The sequence below is a fragment of the Camponotus vicinus genome, unplaced genomic scaffold, assembly GCF_025532165.1.
Source record: "Camponotus vicinus isolate PSW18456_S1 unplaced genomic scaffold, iyCamVici1.0 SCAF_6, whole genome shotgun sequence".
NCBI lineage: Eukaryota > Metazoa > Arthropoda > Insecta > Hymenoptera > Formicidae > Camponotus > Camponotus vicinus.
Window position 1 is genome coordinate 18,084,547 of NW_028141978.1, and position 26,525 is coordinate 18,111,071.

At 36.2% G+C, this 26,525-nt stretch overlaps 2 protein-coding genes across 2 annotated transcripts; both read left to right on the forward strand.

The window, feature by feature from the left end:
- Positions 1-870: 870 nt before the first annotated feature.
- On the forward strand, positions 871-7,436 carry LOC145972999 (uncharacterized). The gene is made up of 3 exons (XM_083102101.1): positions 871-882; positions 1,027-1,416; positions 7,388-7,436. Exons 1-3 carry the CDS (start codon positions 871-873, stop codon positions 7,394-7,396), a joined length of 411 nt encoding a protein of 136 aa, XP_082958227.1. The 3' UTR covers positions 7,397-7,436.
- Positions 7,424-10,273, forward strand: LOC145972998 (uncharacterized). The gene has a single exon (XM_083102100.1). It carries the CDS (start codon positions 9,122-9,124, stop codon positions 10,091-10,093), a length of 972 nt encoding a protein of 323 aa, XP_082958226.1. The 5' UTR covers positions 7,424-9,121; the 3' UTR covers positions 10,094-10,273.
- The last annotated feature ends 16,252 nt before the right edge of the window (positions 10,274-26,525 follow it).

Below are 26,525 nucleotides of genomic sequence, written 5' to 3' on the forward strand. Positions count from 1 at the left end.
ATAATATACTAATATAAGAAATAAAAATAAAATAAAAGTAGGATTTATGTTAAATAATAAATAAATTGTTAATAACTAAATAAATTGAAAAAATAATTCTATTATTCTATATTTATAAAATATCATTTTATGGAAAATAAATTATTTGATTAATAATAAATATATTTAATTTTTCATTTAAATTTATTTTTAATTATTCTAATATTATAGTAATTTGTCTGAAATGCATATGTACGTGCGTGTGTTAAACAAATCATGCATAATTGCATGCAACGATTAAACATTTTAATGTTTAATCGTAAAATGTTATTTATATAAAATATTTTCATTATATATGTGCGTATTACTGAAATCTGAAAAATGTAATAAAAACTTGAGATACTTTTTCTGTTAATGTTATTTATATAAAATATTTTCATTATATATGTGCGTATTATAATTATTCTAATATTATAGTAATTTGTCTGAAATGCATATGTACGTGCGTGTGTTAAACAAATCATGCATAATTGCATGCAAACATTTTAATGTTTAATCGTAAAATGTTATTTATATAAAATATTTTCATTATATATGTGCGTATTACTGAAATCTGAAAAATGTAATAAAAACTTGAGATACTTTTTCTGTTAATGTTATTTATATAAAATATTTTCATTATATATGTGCGTATTACTGAAATCTGAAAAATGTAATAAAAACTTGAGATACTTTTTCTGTACGCGAGAATATCAACAGTATCGGATTGCTGTGTCAGTATAGTGTAAACGTAAACAGTGATTTCCCTCCCTCTCCGTCCCTCCCGTGCGCTCAGCGAACTCGACTAGCAAGAACAATTCGCCCGTTAGTTATCTTCAGACCACAGGAGTGATGAGTCGCAAAGTAAGTACATGTAGAAAAAGTGAATAATCTGTGATTGTTGTATTACATGTGCTTATATTTATATAATAAATATAAGCGCAAAATCACAGATTGTAAATAATATTTCTCTATATAAATATTTCATAATAATTTGTATTTTTTCAGTATTTGGATGTATTAAAATCAACAATGTCGGCGACGGAAACATTAACCCCGCCGCCGACGACGATATCGGTAGTATTGCCGACAACTACGATCACGACGATGACAACGGAATTGCCGCAGACGACGATGTCCATGGTGACGGCGACATCGACGGCGGGCACAGTGACCACGGCGATGACAACGTCGTCGGCGGTGGTTCCGATGACGATGTCAATGGTGATGGCGACATCGACAACGACCACAGCGACGACAATGTCGTCGACGATGGTTCCGACGACGGACACAATGACCACGGCGACGACAACGTCGTCGGCGGCGGTGATGGCGACATCGACGGCTACAGCGACCGCAGGGATCCCGGCAGCAACGGCGCAATATATTACTTTAAATGTAAGTAGAATTTCTTTAATTTGATGTAAAGTATACGTATACATACATACATATACAGGGTGGCCGATTTATCTGAAGACATTGAAATATCTCAAAAACTAAGCCCAGCAAACAAAAATGTTTCAGACAAAAGTTGTATGGTTTCGAGGAGGACATAAGATGGTACCATTGGTTCGACCTTGAAGAGTTATTTGAAGGTCACATGAAGGTCACCTTCAATTTATTAAATGGAACCTACTATTTGTCATCGCACATTCTTATAGCTTATCTCGAGAGCTTCCCTAAAACACTATAATTAAGTTAGTTTTCATTAAGTACTTTCCGAGTTATGAGGCTTGAAATAATTTCTTAATTTTACATAAACTGTAAAATATCTTGTAAAATATTCATTTCTCGATTATCTTACCTTAATACTTTTATGTACAAAATAATGAGAGGAATCAATTGGTGTAAAGAAAACACATAGTTGTTTTGAAGAAAAAATATGTAATTTGCAATTAACAATTCCATATTTTTTCTTAAAAACAACTATGTGTTTTCTACACCAATTGATTCCTCTCATTATTTTGTACGTAAAAGTATTAAGGTAAGATAATCGAAAAATGAATATTTTACAAGATATTTTACGGTTTATGTAAAATTAAGAAATTATTTCAAGCCTCATAACTCAAAAAGTACTTAACGAAAAGGTACTTAATTATAGTGTTTTGGAAAGCTCTCGAGATAAGCTACAAGAATATGCAATGACAAATAGTAGGTTCCATTTAAGAAATTGAAGGTGATCTTCATGTGACCTTCAAATAACTCTTCAAGGTCAAACCAATGGTACCATCTTATGTCCCCCTCGAAACCATACAACTTTTGTCTGAAACATTTTTGTTTGCTGGGCTTTTTTTTGAGATATTTCAATGTCTTCAGATAAATCAGCCACCCTGTATACATTCGTGTGTGTGTGTGTGTGTATATATATATTGCGACGTCTTTTTATTTTTAATTTTTCGATCCTCCTCGGGTGTTGGAGAGGAGAATGTTAATGGGGAGCGAAAACGCCGTCAAAAACACAAGGCGGATAGAGATACTCGCGCTCGGAGGAACTAAGATGGAGGGTGTTCTCGCGCGCGCCGCGGCGAAGCGAAGGCCGTCTCGAAATCTCGAAGATGCGCGCCAGATACGGTCTTCCACGTATCAGTTCGCAAAATCGTCAGAATAACGCGAAGAACGTTAGCCTGTTTCGCCACGGGCCGACCAGCTCACCTAACGGTAGAGGGGCAGGGTCCGTTGAAAAGGATCTAGAATTATTTTATGCGAAGCTGTCGGTGATTACGAAAATTGACGAACACAACGGAATTTAACACACACGAGAAACGAACACTCAAATAAATTACGCGAATTTAATATAAAAGAGAATGTAACAAATTTATTTAAATAAAAGAAATATAATAGAAAGGAATATAAAGTGAAAGAAATAACAAGTTCTAGAAAGAAATAGTAATAATAACATAAATTAGCGAGACTGAATTAACGAAATATAACTGAGTTTAACATAAATGCGAAAATTTGAAATAACGTACAACAGATCGACAGCGGTGATAACAATAGCAATACGAAATCGAGATCATAAGACAGCGGAGATATTTATCGTCCTCCAGACCCGTTTTTATGGCCGGACTTTGCGAAACCGAACGGCGTTTCGAGAGCGTAACGGAAATTTCGACAATCTCCTCGAGGACGCATTTAACAGATCTATTCCCTTTGTTACTCGCTCTTTTAATCGACAGCACTATGTTTGAAATGAGGCTTAATAATTGAGCGATAGTAATCAAGCGATTTGCGAAGACGAAAAATCTCGCTTGCTACGAGCAAGATCGATTCACTCGGAATTCGATAGCCGTCGGACGCCGCTTCGCCTCTTTTCGGCGTAACGCTTTCTATCTATGCGAAACCCTCGAATTTCGACAATTTCTTAATCTATTATGCACCGCGACACACTCCAACGTACGACAAATACCACGCAATAAACGCAATTCGTACCAGTATCAAGAGCGACAAGGACAGCACGACATTTGCCACGTCGTCACACGCACACGGTCACACGCTCACATACACGCTAATTACAGACGAAAATTGCTCGGAGATCGATTGCGGGGATGTCTTACGCGGTTTCGACAACTCTTGTCGACAGCACGGATAGCGGACGCATTCCCCGCGATTTACCGCGCACGTGGTCGATATACGAGAGCCGGTCACTACGCGTTTTACGACACCCCGAATCCCGGAGAGAGACGAACGGTTCCTTATCAGCTACGGCCTACGTTACGATCGTCCTTGATGCCTCGGTCGCTTGTCTCCGGTCGCCCGAAATACACGAAAATCGCGAGCTCGGTACAATGCCCGAGCGACAACGAGACACGAAAATGGCGACGGCGACAGAACGGCCGGTCCGCGGACGGAATCGCGTACGTGGCGTACAAAATAGCGATGGGCAACCTCACCGATACTCGCTCCCGTTGACAGGGGATGATCCTCGGTCTCGTCCTCTCGACAACCTCGGCTGCGACACACAAAACGACAACGACAAAATACGTTTCGCAGAACGACTACAAGCTGAGAGCGCCCGCACCAGAGTGAGTCCCTGGATCTCGCGATCCAGGGTCGATAGCGGCGTCAATTCTGCGCGCAGGGGTGCGCGAATTAGCGGCCAATAGCGCCGCGACACGCGAGGTATTACTGCGCCCCGCGACAACGCTGTATCGGGGGCCGTAACGGCCCCGATAATTTAAAATTCCGAATCTCGGTGACCCTGTTATCCGCGGTCTTCCGGATGCTGGTCCTTCGTCCTCCGTCCTTGGAGGGTGGCGCCGATCCGGTCCGGTTACTCCGGCTCAAGACAGCTGTTTCTTGGCTGTTTTCCCTCCGTTATTTGAAGGGGGCGAAATCCACCCGCGACTCTGTTCCTCCGGCGTTGTCATATCGGCTGTCGTAATGATTCCTCTTGGGCCTCTTCTGGTTTCCCTCCGGCGGGTTGCCCGACGTACAAAAATGATACAAAAAAAATAATTAATACTAGCGCGAAAAAGGATAATGGCTCGTCTCTCCGGAGATTTCGCTACGGCTCTCGCAATCTTTTTCTGGCGCGGCCGCTCGGCTCGCGCCCCGTGAAGATTTCCGGGACGGATGGACGCGCCTCGGGACGGCAACGTCACACCATATATATATATATATGTATATATGTATATACAGGGTGTCCTAGACCACCCGTACACCCCTTTTCTTTCAAAAACTAAGCTTTTAGAGAAAAATATTTCAGACAAAAGTTGTTTGGTTTCGAGGGGGCCATAAGATGGTACCATTGGTTTGACCTTGAATAGTCGCTGGAAGGTCACATGAAGGTCACCTTAAATTTTTCAAATGGAACACCCTATATATTTGCAATTAACAATTCCATATTTTTTCTTAAAAACAATTATGTGTTTTCTTTACACCAATTGATTCCTCTCATTATTTTGTACATAAAAGTATTAAGGTAAGATAATCGAAAAATGAATATTTTACAAGATATTTTACGGTTTATGTAAAATTAAGAAATTATTTCAAGCCTCATAACTCGGAAAGTACTTAATGAAAACTAACTTAATTATAGTGTTTTGGAAATCTCCCGAGATGAGCTACAAGAATGTGCAAAAATATATAGGGTGTTCCATTTGAAAAATTTAAGGTGACCTTCATGTGACCTTCCAGCAACTATTCAAGGTCAAACCAATGGTACCATCTTATGGCCCCCTCGAAACCAAACAACTTTTGTCTGAAACATTTTTCTCTAAAGTGCTTAGTTTTTGAAAAAAAGGAGTGTACGGGTGGTCTAGGACATCCTGTATATGTTCGTGTGTGTCTGTGTATATTTGTAATAAAAAAATTAATTACAAATTTATTACAAATTAATATCTATCATTTTAAGATATTTTTAATAAGAAAATGACAAGGTGCAAAAAATTTTGCATTTAAATACATGGGAAAAATATAAATTATTTTAATTTATTATATATATACGAATTTTATTTATTATAAGAACCTTTTTATCTTCTTCCTTCTCCTTCCTTCTCTCTCTCTCACACATATACACACAAATTATATGTTAGTATATATTATGATAATTTTTCAACCAATATGTTTTTAGGGATCATTTTTATGATAAATTTATATTATTAACCTTTTCTTTTATATATAAAGTATATAAATAATATATAAAGTATAATAAGTATATATATAAAGTATAAAGTTTATATATGTTTTAAATAAAATAATGAATATTATTTTTAATAAATAATATTTTTATAATTAATAATATGAAATATAAATAATAATATGAAATAATCTTATGAAATATATAATATTATATTTTTAAAGATATAATGTAAGAGTTATTTTATGTGCAGTTAAGTTTCAGTAATTTCCTTCATTTTCTTTTTCATAAAGTTTTAGGAACATTTTTCTAATTAGAATACTTATTCCATAAAAAGTAATAAGAAAACATTTATTAAATTTTAATAATTTATGTCATATTAACTTGTTTGTTTAAAAGACTTTATTTATACTCTTAGTTTACATGCACATTTATGTATAGAAGAGAAATTATTTATAATTTATTTAAAATATTATTTTATATGATTAAAATTAAATAATTTGAAATATGAATTCATCATGAAATATTAATTCAATCATTAATTTTTAACATAATTAATTTATGTTCTTAAAAATGTTCTCAATTTTGAATACATTTCATAAAAAAAAAAATTATTATTTATAAAGAAAAAGAAAGAAAATTTAAGTAATTTCATGTATAAAATATTAATTTGTGAAATTAAAGATATATATATATATATACAGGATGTCCCATTTTAAATAACGACCTCAAATATCTCCCGAATAATACGTTTTACAGAAAAATGTTTCAGACAAAAGTTGTATGGTTTCGAGGGTGCCATAAGATGGTACCATTGGTTTGACCTTGAAGAGTCATTTGAAGGTCACGTGAAGGTCACTTTAATTTTTTTAAATGGAACACCCTATATATTTTTGCACATTCTTGTAGCTCATCTCGAGAGTTTTCCAAAACACTATAATTAAGTTAGTTTTCATTAAGTACTTTCCGAGTTATGAGGCTTGAAATCATTTCTTAATTTTACATAAACCGTAAAATATCTTGTAAATATTCATTTTTCGATTATCTTATCTTAATACTTTTATGTACAAAATAATGAGAGGAATCAATTGGTGTAAAGAAAACACATAATTATTTCGAAAGAAAAAATGTAATTTGCAATTAACAATTACATTTTTTTTTAAAACAATTATGTGTTTTCTTTACACCAATTGTCTCTTACTTTTTCTTCCTCTACTTTTTTATTCAGCGTTCAGTGATTTTTATTGATAACGTGTGATGTTAACGCAGCAAAATTATATTACATAATTTTTAATATCGAAGAATAATTTTGTTATTCTATAACTTTTGAAAAATATACTTTAAATATATTAATTATTCATATTATAGAATTATTTATAATTATTTTAATAAGCACATTTATATCATATATAGTATGTATAATTTTCCATTCATGTTAATTATTAATCTAATTAGTTAATCGTATGCATTTAAAATAACATTACATTTATTTCACTGTATTATTTATTTTCCAAATAATTGACTTTTTATTATTTATTTTCAAAATAATTGTTTTTTAACAAAAAGAGGTATATAACTATATTAGAATATATTTTATTTCTTAAGAAAATAGAGCTATTTTATGATTTTGTTTGCTATTAAAAAAGTAATTTTTGCTATAAAAAAATAATTATATAATTCTTTTACCAGTGACAATAAATTTAATAAAAAAATTTCATAATTAAAATCTTTTAAATATTATATAAAATATTATATTTAAAATTAGTGCTATGTATTATATTTTTGTTGCAGGAAATATGAATTTGAAAAAATGGTCAGTCAATTCAATTCGTCGTGCTGGTTTATGTGCGGATCATTTTAATATAAGCAGTTTTAAAGAAGAAGATAAAAAAAATTAAAGCGCGATGCAGTGCCCATTCTATTTACTGATTCTAATAATTTACAAAAAACGACAACAAGAATACAAACAACAGAAAACATATATCAAGAAGAAGAAAGAGAAGAAAATCAAAATATATATAATAGTACAACAGCAGGAACGTCATTAGAATCTTCTGAACAACTGGAAATAGATCAACAATTATTTCAAGAGTTTCCATTGCGAACTTATCCTCCGCCACGATTAAGTTTTAATATTCCATTAGAACAAGAAGATATAATGGAATGGGTACATTTAGAACCTGCAATAAATATCTCTGCAGCAAATGAGAGAGAGAAAGAGAGAGAAATATGTATTATAGATAAAAAAGTAACGAAAAAGACATAATTCATTCTGATGTTTTAATTAATTCTTTAAAACGTGAAAATACTCGTTTGCGTCGAATTATAAAACGGTTAAAATTTCGACTAAAGGCTAGACAAGTATGTAAAAAACGATCAAGTAAAAAGAACAAAAAAAAATTATACAAGATTTAATCGATGAACAAGAATTGCATCCTGTTGCAAAAGCAATGATCAATTTACAATTACATGTGCCACATGCACCATATACAGCAGAAGAAAAAACTCTTGCAAAACAATTTTTTTACTATTCAGCGGCTGCACTGCGTCGCTTGCGAAAGACAGGTTGCAATTTTCCTGCAGAAAGAACTATTAGAAGATGGCACGAAGAATATAACATGATGCCAGGATTTTGTGATTTTATATTTAATAAATTACAAGAAAAAATATCAGAGATACCTGCAGAAGAACGAGTATGTGCGTTAAAATGGGACGAAATGTCTATTAAATCATACGAAGAATATTCATTAAAACTTGATCAAATAGAAGGGCTTGTTGATTTAGGACCCTTAGGAAGAAAATATGAAAGAGCAAAATGTGTATTTGTATTTTGCTTAGATAGCATAAATGCGCGGCATCCATGGCGTCACCACTAGCATATTTTCTTCCAGGAAAATGTATGAAAGCGGAAGAAATAATAATTTTATTAAAAGAATGTTTAGATAGACTGATCAAAACAGGTGCTGATGTGCGACTCGTAACATGTGATCAAGGAACATGTAATCAGAGCGCTTATGGTCAACTTGGCGTGCATCCGGATAAGCCATTCTTTATGTATAATGAAAAAAAATATGCATCGTATGATTTTCCGCATTTAGTAAAAAGATTGGCAAGTTTGCTAAGAAAATATAGATATTTGTATTGTGATGGAAAAATAATTGCATCATATGCTGATTTTGAATTGACATGGTCTATTGATGATTCCACGAAAGGAGGTTCAAATTTGTTATCACATATAACAGAAGCGCATATTCGACCAAATGCTTTTGAAGCAATGAATGTAAAAAGAGCTTTCCAATTATTTAGCAATAAATTTGCAGCCGCAATGAGAACAGCTGGTTTTGGAAGACAATTACAGACAAGCACATGGGAAGCAACAGTTGATTTTACAGAGCATATGAATAAAATAATTGATGCCTGTAATTCTTACAGTCTCAACATTAAATTTGGTGGAAAACGACTTTTATCTTATAAAAATCCTGACATTGAGGATTTATTAAAAGATTTTGTTACGTGGTGTTCAAGATGGTCTACATCAGCAGAAAAAATATCCATAAGAAAATTCCTTGTTTAAAAGGATTTATTGTGACAATACAAGCTATTTTACATACATATAACGATTTAGAAAAACAATATGAAGCATTCGAACTTGCTACAGGATTATGTAATCAAGATTCTGTTGAACATTTATTCTCCAAATTAAGACAGCGCGGAGGATTTAATTCTAATCCTACAGCAAGAATGATCCGACTCTCTTTGAGGCACATACTTTGTACAGGATATATTCAAACAAGTGAAAAGGGTAATGTTCAATGTCCAGAAACTAAATCTTTTATTAATCCACCGAATCAACTTACAAAAACGATAGAACATTTCCTGAGTAAAAATCATACTACTATACAAGATGATATTGATCCTGAAGACGAATTGCTTCTAAGAGACACACAAATTCTCGAAGAATGTAATTATGCCAAAGATTCTGAAAATATAAATTCGCTTAACATTTATGATCAAAATGCTATTGCATTTTTTGCTGGATACATAGCGCGACGAAGCGTTGCAAAAACAAATTGTGACAATTGCCGCAATATTATGATGAAAACGCCAATGGATGCCGCGACAGAAAATGAAAAGTATATCGAATTTAGAGAATATCCAAACATAGACGAAGATGCCCCTACTGTAACAAAATTAATACGACCGACAGCTTTTTTTATCAAAGTGGTCAAAACGCAATTAAGAGCATTTAATCAAATTTGGCAATATTATTGGTCTTCCACAAAAATTTTGAATAAAATAACAAATGAATGTGAAGATTTAACTAATAAAATACATCCTGAATGGTTAGATAAGAATAATGCATGTTACAATCATCGACTACAAGCATTACAATATATGATCAGTGTTAAACTATATTCTCGTACGAGATACAATAATCGTACTAACAAAATAGCTATTGCACCTCTTAGAAAAGTCAAAAACTTTTCAAATAAATAAAATAGAAATATAATTGGAAAAAACTAAAAAAAAATAAGCCATTTTAAACATCAATTTATATCTCTGCAAGAAAAATGATGGAATAGATGGAAACAGAAGAGAAAGAGAAAGAAAGATAACACAATTAAATGAAAATGAATGAAAGGAATACACAGAAGAAAAGTAAATTCGAAAAAGCATCAAGAGGTATTTATAAAAATATAAAAAGGTAAGCAATTACAATAAAATAACGTAAAACGCATATTTCTTAAAAAATAGCTACTTTTAAATATATATTAATTTTCTATAAATTAAATCAAACATTTTCTATAAATTATTATTATTATTTATATTTTACAGATCCATCATTAGAAAACAAAAATATTTATTGTTGCATTGTAATATAATGTTATATACATAATGTTTTAATACATTACTTATTGTAATGTTTTAATACATTACTATTGTAATATAAATTATACTATATGCAACAAACAAATATTATTTTCAGGTAACGAGAGAAAAAGTATGATTTTTTTCAATTTTGTAGAAGATCGCAATAATAGTTGATATAATTGCATAAATTGTAGACTAGCAGATTTGATCACAGAAAAAATAAATAATACCAATGCGGTCATGCTAAGAAATTGAAAAAAACATACCTTTTCTAATTACCAATGATGTTAAACAAGATATAAATAATAATAAAAAAAGTACAAATAATAATAAAGTTTTACAAAAGTTAATTATTGCGAAATACCTAAAATTGTTGGCATATGGTATTCAATTCCTAGAATACAATAAATATATATATATATATATATATATATATATATATATATATATAAGACATATAAGACATATATATATATAAGACATATATACGAATACCATAAAACATATCATATATGATTATGATATATAAATATAATATATAAATATTATAATATATAAATATTATATAAAGATATAAATATATAATAAATATACAACATAGGTGATTTTCATAAATTGCCTATAAAGCAATAAGACGTCTATAAATAAATATTAGTAAAAAAAGACGTCAAAAACATAACTGATTTTTTCAGTTATTATCAGGATATGTACATTATAACAAGTACATTTCCCCGTGAGAAAATCTGCTAGTCTCAGATTTATGCAATTATATCAACTATTATTGCGATCTTTACATCATGCTTTTTATAAAATGCCAACAATATACACACACACACACACACACACATATATCCACATCATTATTATTAAACTTTTATTTTTAAGAAATATGTACGTTCTACATTATAAATAATATCAAACTTTCTCTCTTTCAATATGTAAATTATTTATTAATAGCTTATTAAAATAATTTTATACTATTAATAGTTTAGTAATATCTTATTTTAAACTGATATAATCATATAATGAATTTCTACATATTGTAAATAGTTATTTTCAGTATATATTTGTTGGCGAAGTAATGTCATAATGATATCCGAGATCTCTGGCGGAGTTAGATCCATGATAGAGAGGGGTTTTTAGTGGGTATACCTGCAATTCGTTGCAGGGGAGTCCCACACTCTCCCATTGGACGGCCGATGGGGCGTGCGTAATGCATTTTCCCCTCTCTCGAGAAAAAAGAAAAAAAAATCTAAAAATGCTCTCTCACTCCCCCCCCTCTCTCTTTCTCTTTCTCTCTTTCTCTTTCTCTCTCTTTCTCTTTCTATTTAAGTAAAATATATAAATCAAACTATTAAATATTTCTAAAAATTATTATTTTTCAGCAAATATTGAACAATATAACTGTTGTATAATAGAGATGTATATTAAATATGTGTATATTAAATATGTATATATTTACGTACATATATAATATGATAATTATATCTATATTTGTTGGATTTCTAAATATTATATATACATATAATTTTAATTCCATTCAATTCTATCGATATATCTACGGTTTATATTTGTGTTTACGTACTTTCCGTATATATACAAGTATTCATTGAAAAAAAAAGAAAATTGTGCAGAATAAATTATATATATATACATATATATATATATATATATATATATATATATATATATACAGGGTGAGCCATTTTAATTAACGCACGCAATTATTTCGGAAACAAAGCATTTTAGATAAAAATGTTTCAGACAAAAGTTTTATGGTTTCGAGGGGGCCATAAGATGGTATCATTGGTTTGACCTTGAAGAGTTATTTGAAGGTCACATGAAGGTCACCTTCAATTTCTTAAATGGAACCTACTATTTGTCATTGCATATTCTTGTAGCTTATCTCGAGAGCTTTCCAAAACACTATAATTAAGTACCTTTTCGTTAAGTACTTTTTGAGTTATGAGGCTTGAAATAATTTCTTAATTTTACATAAACCGTAAAATATCTTGTAAAATATTCATTTTTCGATTACCTTACCTTAATAGTTTTATGTACAAAATAATGAGAGGAATCAATTGGTGTAAAGAAAACACATAGTTGTTTCGAAGAAAAAATATATAATTTGCAATTAACAATTCCATATTTTTTCTTAAAAACAACTATGTGTTTTCTTTACACCAATTGATTCCTCTCATTATTTTGTACATAAAAGTATTAAGATAAGATAATCGAAAAATGAATATTTTACAAGATATTTTACGGTTTATGTAAAATTAAGAAATTATTTCAAGCCTCATAACTCAAAAAGTACTTAACGAAAAGGTACTTAATTATAGTGTTTTGGAAAGCTCTCGAGATAAGATACAAGAATATGCAATGACAAATAGTAGGTTCCATTTAAGAAATTGAAGGTGACCTTCATGTGACCTTCAAATAACTCTTCAAGGTCAAACCAATGATACCATCTTATGGCCCCCTCGAAACCATAAAACTTTTGTCTCAAACATTTTTCTCTAAAATGCTTTGTTTCCGAAATAATTGCGTGCGTTAATTAAAATGGCTCACCCTGTATATATAGATAGATGTTATGTATATGTTTATATGTATGATAAAAGTGTACGTGGAGTTACGTGAGGAAGCGAGAAGATAATAAGAGCGAGCGAAATAACAATAAGAGCGAACGAGATAGAAATAGCACAAGTAAAGAGGATTTGAGGGAAGATCGAATCTTCTTTGCACACTATTTTCTTCTCGCTCATATTTATTACTGTCTCACTCGCTCCTATTATTGTCTCGCTCGCTCCTATTACTGTCTCGCTCGCTCCTACTATTATCTTGTTCGTTCTTGTTACTGTTTCACTCGCTCACGATTCTCGAGTTCGCTTATCGTTCCGCGCTGTCTATTATGACTGTCAAGTATAACAGAGAAAACAAGACCATGAGTAAAGAGTGAGCGAGATGACTTATCATCAAAGAGTTCCGAAGTCTCTTACAATCGGTTTCTTCGCTTTAATATAACAATAAGTAACAGTTATCCGAATTATATACTGTTTAATGTCATATAAACAGCAAAATTAATCCATTTTAATCTAAGAAATCAAATAAAATATAAAAGTTTTACTTTTTATGGCAATTGAAAGTTATAAATTATTATAGCTCATGAGAAAGTTTCCAATGTCGAAGATTCCGAAGTCTCTTACATGAGATTATATAATATTCACGAATATTTGTCAGAAAATAAAATGCATTTTTTATTCATTTGAAAGTAATTTTAATAGAATAATGAGAATTTTGCGGTTAAAATAATATCAAACATGATGTAAATCGTATAAATTTTTAGTTAAATATAATAATTATAAAATTTTTATTATCAGACTAATTATAAATTACCTGATTTACGTCGTGTTTGATATCATTTTAATCGCAAAAATCTCATTAATTCATTAAAATTACTTTCAAACACATAAAATTAAAAATAAAAGTTTCAATTTTTATTTTATAAGATGTTTACATTTTCGTGAATTGCGAATGGATAGAGGAAGCAAAGAAACCGATTGTAAGAGACCTCGGAACTCTTTGATGATAGGTCATCTCGCTCGCTCTTTACTCATGGTCTTACTTTCTCTGTCACACTTGACAATCGTGATAGACAGCTCGGAAAGATAAGCGGACCCAAGAATCGAGAGCGAGCGAAACAAGAACGAGCGAGACAATAATAGGAGCGAGCGAGACAGTAATAGGAGTGAGCGAGACAGTAATAGGAGCGAGCGAGACAGTAATAGATGCGAGTGAGAGGAAAATAATAGCGCGCAAGAAAAATCCGATTCTCGAGCTCGAGTCCTCGTTGCTCGTGCTATTTTTATCTCGTTTGCTCTTATTGTTATTTCACTCGTCCTTCTCATTTCCTCGCGTAACTCTCGCATTGCTTTTATACATACATACGTACATACATACGTATATACCATACACACACACACACACACACACACACATCTTTATTATTTAAAACTTTTATTCTTAAGAAATGTGTACGTTCTATATTAAAAATAATATCAAACTTTCTCTCTTTAAATATATAAATTATTTATTAATAGTCTGAAAAAACATCTTATTTTCAAGTATAGTCATATAAGGAATAAATTCCTATATATTGTATATAGCTATTTTTAGTATAAATCTCTATATATGTGTGTGTGTGTGTGTGTGTGTGTGGCGCGCGCGCGCGCGCGTGTATATATATATATATATATATATGGAGAAAGAGAGACCACAAAACTTATTTACATTAAAGATGTATATATAACTTGTTTTGCATTCATATTTTTGCAGTCATATTGCCGACACTTTGTGCATATAGCACGGAACAGAACCACAAATCGTGGACATAGCATGTTACCCTTTGAAAAGTTTCATGGACATGGCTATGTAGTTCAATGTCCACGTTTTGTGGACATAGAGGCGCTTCAAATACGACTTCCACCTAAATCAGGGGCATGGCCGCTCTCAGGTTTCTCTCTGGCGTGTACGTTTCGTACAGAATGGACCATCTGTTTTTATCGAAATCCAAATTCATATCGTCGTACGGATAACATTCCGAGTTCAAATAGAGTTTCACGTTGATCAATTTGCAGTCGTCGAATCGATTCGTATTCTCAGACATAACATTCTTCCGGCCGGTTTGCAGAGCGAACACAACGTAGCGTGGTTTCTCCAGCTGAGTCGCGGTCTTAATGGCCCACGAATGCTTGGTTGTATGCTGCAATAGCGGATACTCGTACAGATCCCACGAGCGAAAACCCATGCTGAGATATCGTCCGCTTTCCAAAGCACGCAGCATCGACAGTTTTTCGATCTCACTCAACAGCACGTGTGGCATTGTATCTTGAATATGTTGATCGCAGGCTCCAGCATCGAATCTCCAAGCAGACAATTATTATCGTTGCGCGATTGTATTAAGATCAATTCGTGACGAGCGTTAATCACCACGCGTTTGTAATCCTCGCAAAATCCCAATAACATGTAGAGCGGTACGCAAAAATTGAAGTGTCCATTCGCATTGGTCGACGCATCCCAGCCGGCGTTCTTCATAATCACGCTTCTATCGGATGATACCGTTACATAGTTTTTGAGCGTAGTAGTTATTCCTACGTTTCTATTGCGATCAATCTCAACGCTATCGAGTTCTTATCGAATCTCATCGAACATGAATGCGATGTAATTATTTCCCAGTACCACATCAGCTCCTCCGTCAGCTGATCTGTTTTTCGTTAGTTGTCCCTCGATGTATAGGGAACTTTCATACGGCAGCGTATACAGATCCTGTTGTTGTATGGGTATTCTTATCTCGTCACTGTATCCGAACGTTGTATTGGCGAACGGGTTGTACGTGTGAGTCTTGATCTTGAAGATTGGTTCGTCACCGATGTTGAGGATGTCGGTCATCGTTTAGCTGTTTCGCACCGCGAATCCCAAAGATTGCAAAAACGCAACGTTCGAGTCGCTGAGTGCGCTGAGTCTTCTTCTTGGATGATTGGATATTAGCGAACGTCGTTGTTGTTGTCGCTGGCCTCGTAAAGATTGTGTTATCTCTCACGTCTTTCGATCCATTCAACACGAGCATCTCATACGTCGCATACGTACGTTATCGCCGTAGCCGTCGTACGTGCAATCTTACGGTGATCTCTTCTCCTCGAAAATCGAGCAATCGTCCGTTCTGGTCGACAACGCGTAACGTTAAATCCGTAATGCTCCGCGCGATGATCGGCAGGTAAATGATCTGCGCCGGCGTTTCCGATATCTTATATCCCGGTTGTATCCTCGGTGAAAATTCATGTATCATATGAACGAGTTGGTCGTTGTTGTACGCGCCCGCGGTCACGTTACACTCTACGCGGATAATATTCACGTTGATAATGTTAATCGGCATATTCGATTCGTACTATTTTCGCGGCTCAAGAATACGATTCGAGAATCCTAGCAGCGATCCAATGTTGTTGGGCTTGCTAAAGTTTATTCTGTAGGCGCATTTGATCTCGCTCCTCATCGTATTGTAATTAGTGCAGAGCACTATCGGATATTTTCCATCTTCATAATCATTGTCGTCAATATGTTTCTTATCACGATGTTTCCGTGAAATTGCATGTTTCAAAAATTCATGTATATCTCGCAACTCGTAGGATACTTCGGAAATCGTAGTTTCCGCGTCGTCTTTGCCAAAGTAAAATTTATTATTCGAGAAATTCACATTCGGTATCGTGTGATAAGTCTCAAAATCCGTTAGACCTAGCTCGTATGCATCGTCGCCCAAATCTACGGCGGGAAAGAAGTTTACCGCGAGAACGCTACTCTTCCCAATCAACGTGAATGTCATAGACATGTCGGCAAAACTGTTTAACGAATACTGAGTTAAATAGCGCAATATCTGTCTTTAAATTCGCACGCATCGACCGTTCGAAGAAACTGGAAGCACAATTGTCCGCAGATGCTTTGATCATAAATTTGAACAGGTTTGTCATTGTACTGTATCTTCGTTACGTTTCGTCCGAAATATCGCACCAATTCATTCGGTGTCGAAGATTGCCGAAACTGTCGAAATATACGACACGATCTCCCCTCTTTGCGTACGCTACCCAATGAGTATCCGGTCCTTTGACGTTATCCAAATTTACGATGCCGCTCTCGTTTTGATATATATCACCGATCGGTAACGAGTCGCGCATGAAAACACCTCTAAAATATGGAATGCGCATACGTTTTGCCAGTTGCAACAATTGTACGTTGGTAGTTACGCCCTGCGGCATTTTTAGCGTCTCTTTGACGGTTCTTTTTTTCTCGTTGAAACTCCTCGTCCGTATTTGTAAGGAGCGAGATATAATCCGCGACCTTCCACGGCGCGATTGTGACGTAGCATCTCTTGCAACTGACGTTGCGCGGCTTTTCCATCGTTCACCGCCTTCGCTACACCAGCCGCTCCACCGATCAGGGATCCGAGCGCACCCAACACTGGTAGAATCGGCAACACGCCGCCGCGTTTCGCTACCGGAAGTATGCGTTTCTTCACCGTTTTTTTTTTCGTCTTCGTCGTCGTGGTCTTCAGACCCATACCGAGCTTCGTCTTGGCTTTCATCGCTGCCCAGACAGCTGTGGCGGCGGCTCTCTCACCGAGAGTCGAATCTCTCGCAACGATGCGATTTCGCGCTTTCTCGACAAGTATCCTATCCGCCGCGTGTCTCGGTGAGATCGTTGCTCCGAGAGTATGCTATATCGTGTTCGCGACACGCCGCGTCCAATGGATTGATACCTTGATCACCTCTGGCTAATCGCTTCTCCAACCGCGTGCCTGGACCGTAAAACTGATAGCCGGGAATATGGAATTCGATCGGAAGCGCGTTTATCGCACGATTTAAAAGACCGCTACCTCTTACAATTCTCGCTGACATTCGTCGCAACCTTTTATTAACGGTGGCGGACCGTCGATGTGTGTTCGCTGCTACGGCTGATTGTAATGTCGCATGCACGAACGATATTGTTGAACCTCCGAATCAGCCTTTATATATTCTGGAAGCTTGTCCCACAATCGTTCCACGTAATTACCAAAATTTTGCAATAAAACAATCTTTGGGATATACTGCAGTTGTTCAGCGGTAAGCCAGAGAATGTCTCTTTTATCCGACAGAAGGAGAAACATTTTTGATACTGAGCGATTTCGAGTCGAGACACCTCTATAAATAGGTCTCCCCCCCTCGTGATCATTCGCAAAATTGATTCAAAAGAGAAAACATGCGGTTCGTACGACAACCTTTGACGATACGTGTGACGAATTGCAATGACAGATTACGATCAATGCTACCGACGCATAATACGCGCGATCGTTTGCGGCTCCTCGAATTGTGATAAAACCAACGTTCTGATAAGTCTACTGGAAAGTCTACACGGTGTACGTTTCGAAAACGTGTACGTGTACTCGAAGTCGCTGCAACAGCCGAAATATCGATATCTGGAGAATTTGTTGACGCCGATCGACGAAATCGGCTACTTTACGTTCTCCAATAACATTGACGTCATTCCGCCGAGCGAGGCACGTCCAAACTCGATTTTCGTCTTCGATGACGTGGCGTGCGACAAGCAAGATACGATAAGAGAGTACTTCTCAATGGGTCGTCACTTGAACGTTGATTGCTTCTATCTCTGTCAGACGTACGCGAGAATACCAAAACATCTTATACGCGACAACGCGAACCTGCTGCTCTTGTTTAAACAGGACAGTACCAACTTGAAACACGTGTACAACGATCACGTGAATACCGACATGTCGTACGAGGATTTCAGTGAATTATGTCGTACTTCTTGGCAGCAAAAGTATGGATTCCTAAAGATAGATAAGGACAGCTCGCTTACGAGCGGGCGATACAGAAAAGGATTTAACGTGTTCGCGATACCACAAAACGATTAGTAGCTGCCGACATTCTATCGAGAGGGGTGAAACGCTCGACATTCTGTCGACATGGCTGGAAGCGATAATATTCGCGAACGTGAAAAGATTGCGAGGGAGATTAAGAAAACGAGCGAATCGATCCGCAAGAAACATCGCGCTTTGAAGACCGGTAAGATCGACGACGATATCGCGGTTAAGACCCATTTTAGGCCTATTATCGAGCCACTGCAAAAGATCGTGGACAATTCTAGCTTAATCTCGGTGAGAAACGAGCCGGAGAGTAACGTTGACGCGAAGATTAAAACGTTACCCGTCAAGCGGTACAAGGAGGAAGAGGAGGAGGAGGATGCGACACCGAAAAAGAGGAAACGATTGAAGGCGAATCGTTTATCGACGCCGCATACATCCGATCTATCGGATGCTTTACTGGATGAACCGCCGATAACCTCTACACCGTTCGCGATAACGAGAATCGTACAAACCCACGATACCCTAATCACTCGCAATCGAAAATATTTTCGAAACCACGGGCAACCCGCTCGAAAAATCTATTCGAAACATGTTAAAACGTCGGATGGTCAAGAAGTGTTACGAGAGCACTTGGGACCACTGGTACAAAAATACATGAGCGCTCTCCTTAGTGGCGACGAAAAAAACGAGATCGATCACGTATACGGTGTCTATTTCGACGAGAATGAAATGCGTCTCGATAACAAACGATTCGACATTGATAAAGATGACTCTATAATCATAGGCAAAGTGAGGTACATTGGTACACCAGGATTATACGAGTTGCTCTTCAAGAGAATTCCCGATGACGTCATATACACTGAGGACGATATGCAAAAATATAAGAGCATATTAATGGCGATGAGTGCGCATAAACGCCAATATGATGCGCAAGGTCGATTAAAGAGCAACAAGGGATACAAGTATAAACAATAAACAATATAAAACAATAATATAACAAATAATTGCACCGTTGATGTCGATCGAATCGAAAAAGAAAAAATCTGGGAGTATTCATGCCTCGCGCGATGACGCTAACCGACAATAAGATCGATTACGTGCACTGGGACGACCCCAACGAGCTAGTGGATCGACTACGATTGCTCAACGTTTCGCACAGAGCTGGCCATAACGCTCACGACAACGAGATCCTGTCAATTATAGAGGAACTTCGCGAAGTCGGCCTTATTATAAATTAAACGGTGTCTCAACAAAATTAATCAGTCGATCGACGTCACTCGCATCGAAAAAAATGCCTATCAACAAATTTGGATTATTTGAACGGAGAAGTGAAGAAATCAGCACAAGCGATCATTGGGATAAATTGGTGACAAGTTACTTGCGTCAAAACGCTCTGTGTCGCTACGGACTACGGAGGTCGCGCAAGATTCGCCGTGTAGCGCAACCTGAGGCTTGATACCGATGCAGTCAACAAACTGTACGTGGAACAATGCGTTAAAACGTTGAAGAATCAACAGAAAGAATCAGACGAGAAGCTGACTGCGTTCGAGAAGGATATGCGAGCTTTGCAGACTGCGATAAACGAGCTTCGGCGTGCGATTAACACTAATTCAGAAACGGCTATCAACCTGTAATGAGCTGTAGTATACGGCTTAGGAGCGGCTATTGTACAATTATTGAATATCTACAAAGGCTTATCGAACATCTACGAACAGTTATCGAACGGCTATCAAACTACAATGAGTGGCAGTGATCGAAGAGGAAACGGCCGCGAACGAGGCTACGAACAATTTAAGAACAGCTGCGAACGAGGCTACGAACACCTCAGGAACGGCTACATACGAGGCGGCATACAACTCTGGAACGGCTACGAACGGGTCAGAAACGATTGCCAACGAGGCTACGAACGGATCAGAAACGACTGTGAACGAGGCTATGGACTACTTAGAAGCGACTACCAACAGGGTCAATCACGGCAACAAACGGGTCAAGGACGGCAACAAACGGATCAAGGACGGCAGTGTACGGCTTAGAAACGGCTATCAAACGAGTAAGGAACGACTACAAACGGGTCAAGGACGGCAGTGAACGGCTCAGGAACAGCTGCGAACGGGTCGGGAACGGCTATCAAACGAGTAAGGAACGACTATCGAACGACTATCGAACGTCAACGAACGGCTACGAACGGGCCAGGAACGTCTGTCGAATGACTATCGAACATCAACGAATGGCTACGAACGGGCCAGGAACGTCTATCGAACGGTTATCGAACGACTATCGAACGACTATCGAACGGCAACGAATGATAAAACGTACGGTGATACTTGGGGCACATATTATTTGATCGAAACAACGATGGATCGGCGATCGGGAATAACCGAGGAAGCGAAGAAACAACATAGTTTAGAGAAACGGCAGTTGGTGAACGAACTGCACGCACCGGCGAGAAAAAATTTTCTCCGAAGACACGTCATAGTGCGGGTATACGATGACCTGTGGCAAGCTGACATCGTCGAGATGCGTCCGTACTCTCGTTTCAACAGAGGTTACCACTACATACTCACTGTCATCGATGTGTTGAGCAAGCACGCGTGGGCCGTACCACTCAAGAGTAAAGGCGGAAGCGAGACAGCTGACGCTATCGTCGAGATAATTCGAGGTAGCAAGAGGTGTCTGAGAAACATACAGACCGATAAAGGGAAGGAATTTTATAACGCCGATGTGCAACGGCTCATGCGGAAACTTGACATCAATCACTATTCTACATATTCGGTATTGAAGGCATCGATCGTTGAACGATTCAATCGCACGCTGAAAAACGACATGTGGAAGATGTTTACGCTGAACGGATCTTACAAGTGGATCAATGCATTGCCGCGACTTTTTTAAGGCACCTAGAAAAAAGATATCCCCATTGTACCCCACTCTCCCCTACTCCTTTGTTCATTACATTCTAAAGATGACACGACTAATAAGAAAATGACAAAGAGCTCAAATAACAAAATAGCTTGTATCTTTGAAGATATTAGTCTTAGGACCCATGTTAATTAGACCTTTTCTTCTTGTTTTGATCAATACTACCTGCTATCAAAATATGTGACCCTTTTTTTTCAACACCCTGTATTTATTTATATTTTTACAGTCAAATTGAGTATTCGCGACAATGCCCAGCCACTATCGCATTCTTGAAATTCTTCCAGCGATGCTAGAATGGGCTCGATAATGCGGCGCTCGTACCACTCGTGTAAATCGGATGTGCGAAAGAGTTCACAGTTTCTCGTATTGATACTTTTATTTGCACGCTTATCACCCGACGCAAATTAACCATTGAATATAGTGTTCACTTTTACACTGTTGTGTCTTTTTATAACGTTTTGCACTTGCTCGAGCACGATGTCTTTGGCATCCTCGAGAAATTGACGAGGTTCGATATGGTTTGCGTTAATCACAGCACCGATCAGAATACAGTTATCGAACGCGGTATCGATCTCTCGCCAAACGAGTCTCTCCGCGTTATTGTCGCCACTGTAATCACCACCACTGGGTATAAACCGTCTTTGCAATCGAGTCTTTGCACCTTCGAGTCGCGCGATTTTAGCTACCAGAGATTATCTATTTCCGATCGAGAGTCGCGGACGCTTGACACGACTGCGTTCTTCGAGCTCTTTGATAAATTCCTCGCAACGCTGCAGCCATGCAAAATACTCGCCCAAGGTGGCAATTTGGCGGGACTGCTCCACCAGATCGCGTTCAGTCTGCTTGATGTTTTCCATTTTTTCTGTCTTTTTTCACACTACGTCACAGTTTTCTACGGAGCACTTACACGTGACTTTTGCACACGATAAGCAATACCGTTCGCTATCTTGAACGTGATAGAGCTTACTAAAATAATTATAACGTTGAAAGCATCGTTTATAGACACTTGGATGCATACATCGCCAAATTTTCATATCATTATCATCACAATTTTTTCGGATCATCGCTACGTGTCTAGGATCTTTCCAACTCCTATATTGCGAAGTACGCAAATTGTTTATCATCACCAATTCTACGCACTTCTCAATATCTATATAAATATTAATGCATAGAGCTTTGCCTAAATGATAGACCTTCCGCATAATTCTCGACGTATAGTCGTAATAGTCCTTTTTATAGCCAAATTCTTCTTCTTCTTCTTCTTCTTTCTTACTCTCATCGAACATCCGTCTGTATATTTTCCCTCTCGCGGAATAGCCAGTCATAAGGAGGTTCAGGGTGGACATAGTGTCCTACGTGTTTACTAGTTCGTGATACGCGTAGAAAATGCACCGGTGATATTCGTTGCACATTCATGAATTTTCTCTTGTCCTCCAGAGCATCGACGACATCAAGTTTATAATCATCAAAATATTCAGAATCAAAATACTCAGCGTGCACAGTATAATTATAATTATAATCATAATTATAACAGAACCTGTTGAAATTAATTTTTTCTCACGTTGCTCGCACACTTTATACAGTCTTATTCAATGTTTTTTCACTGTGTGCAAATTGGGCACATATTGCACGGAAATGTTAGATACAACGGATCCCTACAATTTGAACAGTATCGTCCATCCATTGCATCAAGTGTCTCAATTTTATGCTTTTGAACAGCATACATGTTTTGACTATCCACGCCTGCAATGCAATCATACACGAAGGACAGCTAAAGCACCACCCGTGGAATACTAAATGTATATGGTACAAAATTTTGTACGTCCGTTTAGAGCATTAATTTCCGCAACAGACACAACTTTGTCGATATATTCCGTGGAGTTCTCACTGCAGTCACAAATGCAATCACTGTCAGCCGACAACGCGTGATCTTCGTCTACTTCCATTTTTATACATTAATCGCGCAAAAATCTTTTTAACAGAACACCGCTATACTTTTACAACCGACGTGTCGATGGGCGTCCAAATCACGTACTATGATTTGATGCGCTTCAATCCTCCTTATATATTTCGTCTAATCCTTTCTTATCTTTGTATTTAATACATAAGTATGGTGTATCAATCATTTGTTTACATCTCAGAAAGAATTCGCGCGTATCACCTTCGCTTATATGAACGGAGGAAGCAAGGGCACAAAGCAGCCGAACATCGGCGCTGATACGTTGCATTCCTTCCGAGAAAAAATATGGAAGATGATTCTGGGGGCGCTATTTGTTTATATTATTTATAAATTCGCGCGACAAGTAATTCAATGCGAGATAAGAATACGTCGAATGGAAAAAAACCTAGAATTACTTATATTGGGGGTGAGGGGGTGTACCGCGAGAGCACAAAGCAGCCGAACATCGGCGCTGATATGTGTTGCATTCCTTCCTAGAAAAAAAATATGGAAGATGATTCTGGGAGGCGCCATTTGTTTATATTGTTTATAAATTCGCGCGACGCGTAATTCAATGCGAGATAAGGATGCGTCGAACGGAAAAAATCTAGAATTACTTATATTGGGGGTGAGGGGGGGGTACCGCGAGAGCTATTTTGTTTGCGAAAACATGTCCCGACGCGTTAGTCAGCCCCAAAATCCAATCCTCTTCAAAGGAATACCGCTGTTTATATTGTTTATAAATTCCCGCGACGCGGTATGTAATACAATATTGCTTATACTTGCGATAAAACATCCAACACGTGCGTCGAAACAAGCGTCCTCCGCCCCGCAGCCCCCGCGCCACCGAAATCCCCTCCGTCCCGCGTGACGTCATTCCCCCGCGCCGCTGAGATCCCCCTCACGCCTCACCCCCCCTAAGAGGACCTGAGTTAGAACCCGCCTAGTCCTAACTACTCATTATGTTACAGTGAGACCATCATCACCGCCACGCACTTCTAGCCACGAGCATTGGCCGATCCTTTATAATTAATTCTTCGTTAATTATTGCAAATATCGCAAAATAGTACCTTCCTTCGAATTGTTAATTGCAAATTACATATTTTTTCTTCAAAACAACTATGTGTTTTCTTTACACCAATTGATTCCTCTCATTATTTTGTATGTAAAAGTATTAAGGTAAGATAATCAAAAAATGAATATTTTACAAGATATTTTACGGTTTATGTAAAATTAAGAAATTATTTCAAGCCTCATAACTCAAAAAGTACTTAACGAAAAGGTACTTAATTATAGTGTTTTGGAAAGCTCTCGATGTCAGCTACAAGAATGTGCAAAAATATATAGGGTATTCCATTTAAGAAATTTAAGATGACCTTTATGTGACCTTCAAATGACTGTTCAAGGTCAAATCATTGTCACCATCTTATGGCCCCCTCGAAACCAAACAACTTTTGTCTGAAATATTTTTCTCTCCCGGGCTTGGTTTTCGAGATATTCGACTGGTCGGATTAAAATGAAACACCCTGTATATATATATATATATACAGATTTAACACCCTGTATATATATATATATATATATATATATATATATATATATATATATATATATATACAGGGTAGACCATTTTAATCAATACACGCGAATATCTCGAAAAGAAGTTTTTTCAAAAAATATTTCAAATAAAAGTTTTATGGCTTTGAGGGGGAAAAATAATGACATTAATTTAATTGTAGATGGCGCCACTTTAGAGATTTTATCATGGCGGCAATTTTTTTAAATGGAAGTCAATTTTTTTAAATAGAAATTGTAGCTGGCAATGAGACGAATTCAATGGTTTTTTATTTTTTGAAATTGGATCATTTTTCACTGAAATACAGCGTTTCAAAGTTTAAGTGAATAACTTCCACGCCCATACAGTGTGCGTATTTTGTAATTCCAAACCGCCCTCCATTTGTGTGTGTGTGTGTGTGTGTGTGTGTGTGTTGCATTAACGTTATATGATATGAATGATATTTGTGGTTTCTTAAAATTCTTAGAATGGTAGTTCTAGGTATATTTGTTTATTTTTCTATTTGGTAGCTACTAATATGAGGATTAAGGTAAACTGCAGCTAAAACGACCAATACACGTACATCATTCTCTTCATATTCATGTCTTCGTCTCCTACGTATCAAGTTACCTTGTGGAGCTCTTAAATAAATGTTTCGAATAACAGCAGCATTCAGATGACGCCGCACAGTAGATCGAAACACTGAAATCAGTGGACATGGACTGAAAAATACAGTCGCGATATTTCTATTCAAACTATGAAAAATGTATTGTAGATTGATCAAACAGATGCCCTTTGAATCGATTAATATATTTTTATCGATATTTTGTTCATCATCATCATTCAAACATTAACAGTGTCGTAATTTCAAAATTGCTGATGAAACATTACTTCTGTTTGACTTAAAATTACACAATGAAGCTTTTATCTATAACCTTGTCTGGTTATGCACATCCAATTTGATAGTTTTTTTTGCATACAGTTTTAAAATTTCACTTATATATATTACTTATTTACTCATTTTATTTAAACATAGAAATACCTTCTATAATCGTAACTTCTTTGAGATCTATAAAAAATTGACCACATTTGACCAAATAATTTAAGTATGGATATTATTTTATGACATTTTTACTTCAAATATCTGTAAAAATTGAGTGCCCGTAAGTGCCCATTTACTATATATATCTCTTTCTATTCTTGGCGCGATGACTTACGGAGCATCTATTGTCTGTTA